The following is a 3,712-nucleotide window of genomic DNA, read 5'->3' on the forward strand; positions in this document are numbered from 1 at the left end:
GCAGCTCGGCTGCCCGGCCGCCCGGCGACAGGCGGGCCCTGGGTGCCACACTCACCGCGGTCACGGCAGGGTCCTGGGGAACACCAAGAAGGGGCGATTTATCGATTCACACCGGCCCGTGTCTGCTTTGGCTTAACCTCCCTTGGAGCGGAAAGTGTCTCCGCATCCAGATTGTTAATCCAGGCCAGCGGCATCGGGCGGGCTACAAGACACGCGGTCAGGAAGCCCGGTGCGCCCAGCCCCAGGTGTGCCAGGTGGGCACACAGAGCAGGTGTCCGGGCTGGCAGCAGCGTCGTGCCCATGGCTGGGCTGCAGGGACACAGCCCAGGGAGCCTCCTCTGCCACCCAGCCCGGGCTGGCACCGGAGCACTCCCTGGTTGTTATATAGGTTAAGCAATCTTTGAGTGTCGTGTCTCACATCAGACCTTGCCGTGCAGGAGACTTTATTTATAGCTATAGACAGGGATACAGAGATAGAGACTGCGCTTCCACAGGGAGTGGTTGTTCCTCATCAGACCCTTGGACCTAATTTCCTTTGGGATGTGTCATCTTAAAGCGTTGCCAGAGACTGATGGATTGTATCCAGATAGAAGGTGACAGGCACTATACAACCAAATTATAAAATGAATGAAGTCAGTTGTTATTTGAAAGAAAAAATGCATCTCCCAGAGCTCATAATTTATTAAAATCTGAAATCAAGAGCTGAATATTTATAGTTTACTTTTGTTCCTCTTTCTGGAGCTCTCTAGACAGACATTTTGTTCAGTTGGCCTAAAAAATTAGATCTGCATTCAGAATGAAGAAATCTGAAGTGCTCTTACAGCTTTCTTTCCTTCTGGAAGTCAGTAAGAGTTGGGACCATGATTTTTCCAGTCAACAAGCCTCCTGGCCTTTAGTGACTTTGGGCATGGTTTTTGACAACATTGTCCAAAGCACAGCTCACAATGTGATGCCATGGCTGTTTTAAATTGCAGTGGTAGAAAGAATAATTATTTCTAGATTATCACCTAAATTGGTATCTGCCTAAGAAATGGGTTTATTTGTTTAAAAATCTCTTTCAGGAGTTTTTTTCCCAAATGACAAAGAGTAATTCAACACCCACTATATAGAAACAAATCACCCACAATCAAAAGCACATCTGGGCTTATTATTAAAGGCTGCTTATTCAAATTATGCTGACTAGTAGTTCCTTAAGGAAATGGACTGAAATTAAATCCAGGTAAGATAGCTATAGCAATCCAAACTTCTTGTCTTTGTGCTACCTTAAAGCTGAAACACTAGCAAATCCCCTCCAAAGTCAGCTTCTGTCCAGGGGTGGGCAGCAGCTTTATTCCTTCCATCCCAGTGAAATCCCTACTGAGGAATGAAGCAATTACATTGAATCCATGGACTTTATACTCACATTCAAAATGAACGGGCATATGCCTCTACATGGAACAAAATGAACCACAGGCTAATTTTTAAGAAGTGTTTTTAAACCCTGAGTTGAGGGGTTCTCCTGTGCATACATGGGGTGAGACAGACACACAGAGCCCTGGCTCTGCAAAGGAAGAGCATGATTCAAAAAGTGAGGAGGAAGGTTTAATTAAACTGGTACGGTATGGCGCAAAAGGCCAAATCAGTAGGAATTCATCTCCTCAGCATAGGCTGGTGCTCGGAGCAGGTCCTACAGATGTTCTTTAACAGTAAATATTTTGTGCCTTTAGATGCATGTCAAAACCTCCTGACACAGTTGGGAAGTTTAAACCAGAATTCTCTATAAAGGCACCTGCTCAGGAGAAAAAACGGCAGCAAAAGTGAGAGCTGAACCAGTCCCTCTCTGCACTGCTGCAGTTCGGGAATTCTAGTGCAAACATCGGAAAAAAGCTGTTCTATTTACACAGACAGAAGGTCAAAGCCCTGGCTGGAGCTCTGTCTGGTGTCCTCAGGGGCAGGACATCAGGGTGGACATCAGCCCTGAAGGCAGAGGTGGCAGAGGGAGAGGCAAGCGCAGCAGGATTCTGGCTCTGGAGCGAGATCCAGTGCCCAGTTTCCTCACTGCTGGACATATTTGTTTGGCAGGGTTTAGTGTTATGTGACAGCTCAGAGTCATCCACAGGCTGACCTTCCAGCTGGACATGTGAGGAGTACAGGGGTATAGAGAGAGGCCTGACGAAATACATGCAAGGACTGCACTCCTTCTCTGGGACAAAGATACCTCCAGTGGCAAGCTCTTCATCCTGGTGGAGACACACTTGAAGTATGGTATTTTCTCCCTTCTGTTAAGAATGTTGCTGACTTTGACAGATTTTTCTCTGCTTAAATAATATTTTCAAGTCTGAAGACAGCACTAGGAAAATCTGCTTAGCACTCAGCAGCAAACTTCTACCCCCGAGTTTTACACAAGGAAGCATGAACTGCCCAGAAATGCGGAGGATCCACACTTATGCTTCAGGGTAACTGGATTTTCCTCCCAGCACTAAAATGCTCATTTGTCCGTGGGTTATTCAGCAGGGAGGCAGCCAGCAGCTCTCCACAGGCTCCCTGCAGCCTCTGCAATTATACACCAGAGCAGGGCTGTGCAATTACACAGCCTCTGCCATTCAAATGCCGCAAATCATTTTGCAAGCACTCATTAAACTTGCACAACAACCTTGCTGATAAAGTACACATGCTAATCATGTCTGAGCATCACAGGCTGAGGCACAGAAGATTCAAGGACTTGCTCAGGGTCACACTTTGAGGATCAATAGGAGTCACTGGTGGCTTCCCTCTCATTACCCAATGCCAGTTCTTATATGCAATGTCCTCCATTTGGATTTTAAATACAGATGACTGATGCCATCTTCCTATTCCTGTTGGAAGGAATCCACGTGTCAAATCTGAGTGTAAAAATACCATATTTTGATACAAACATATGCCATAAAAGGAGATCATGTTAGTAGAGCTTGCAAATTCATAGCTCTTTAAGTCCTGAAGCATCTCAAAGAGCTCTTCCTGAGTATTTATGTGATTTTCACTTTACCACCTCTCAAGTGGAACATAACATTCCCTTAATAGCACACAGCAATACCCAGCATAGAAAGTGAAGAACCACATCCAAGGATAGGTCTGAAAATGAGGAGGGATTTAAACCCAGAAATAAGGTAGTGCTTCAACAAAAAGCTTGATCTAGAATTCCAATTTATTTTCCCTGCTTAGCTGAAACGCTATTATGAAAATCTGCCTGATTTTCTGCGTATGACAGAGCAGAGGATTTCAGCCACAACGTTTTACACCAGGGGAGTGTCAAGTGTGCTGAAGGGCAGGGTCCCCACACTCACCCTGGTACCACAGCATCCTTCTGCATCATCAAGTTGCACTCACTCCTGGGTCAAACAGAAGGAAAAAAGCTACTTACAGTCTGGTTTGCTGAAAATGATCCCATAATATATAACTTTCCAACAGCTCTGGTTTTTTATAAAGGGGCAGATCAGCATTATTATTATTATTGGACATGGATGGAGCCTTGGACTCAGGAAGTCAATAAACCACTGCTGTAAGAGTGTGCACCAGGGAAGAGCTGCTCTGTATTGCCTCACTGCTGAAGACAGTTGCCAGCCTCCTTGGCCCTATTCCTGCAGGCTTTATAGTGGGAACTTGGGGAATTCCTAAGTCAGAAGCATCCAGATCACTTGTGATGCTGGTGATGAATCTATTAATTTCTTCAATACCTTTATTTTTTTTCTCTGGC

At 45.4% G+C, this 3,712-nt stretch overlaps 1 protein-coding gene across 1 annotated transcript in view; it reads left to right on the top strand.

The window, feature by feature from the left end:
* Positions 1-3,712, top strand: part of CUNH16orf72 (chromosome unknown C16orf72 homolog) — a 33,025-nt gene that overhangs the window by 1,872 nt on the left and 27,441 nt on the right. Inside the window, exon 2 of the mRNA XM_017734250.1 lies at positions 1,834-1,913. Within this exon, the coding sequence (XP_017589739.1) occupies positions 1,834-1,913 (80 nt within the window). The remainder of the gene's footprint in view (positions 1-1,833; positions 1,914-3,712) is intronic.

Source organism: Corvus brachyrhynchos, unplaced genomic scaffold (assembly GCF_000691975.1).
Source record: "Corvus brachyrhynchos isolate BGI_N302 unplaced genomic scaffold, ASM69197v1 scaffold5, whole genome shotgun sequence".
NCBI classification, from domain to species: domain Eukaryota; kingdom Metazoa; phylum Chordata; class Aves; order Passeriformes; family Corvidae; genus Corvus; species Corvus brachyrhynchos.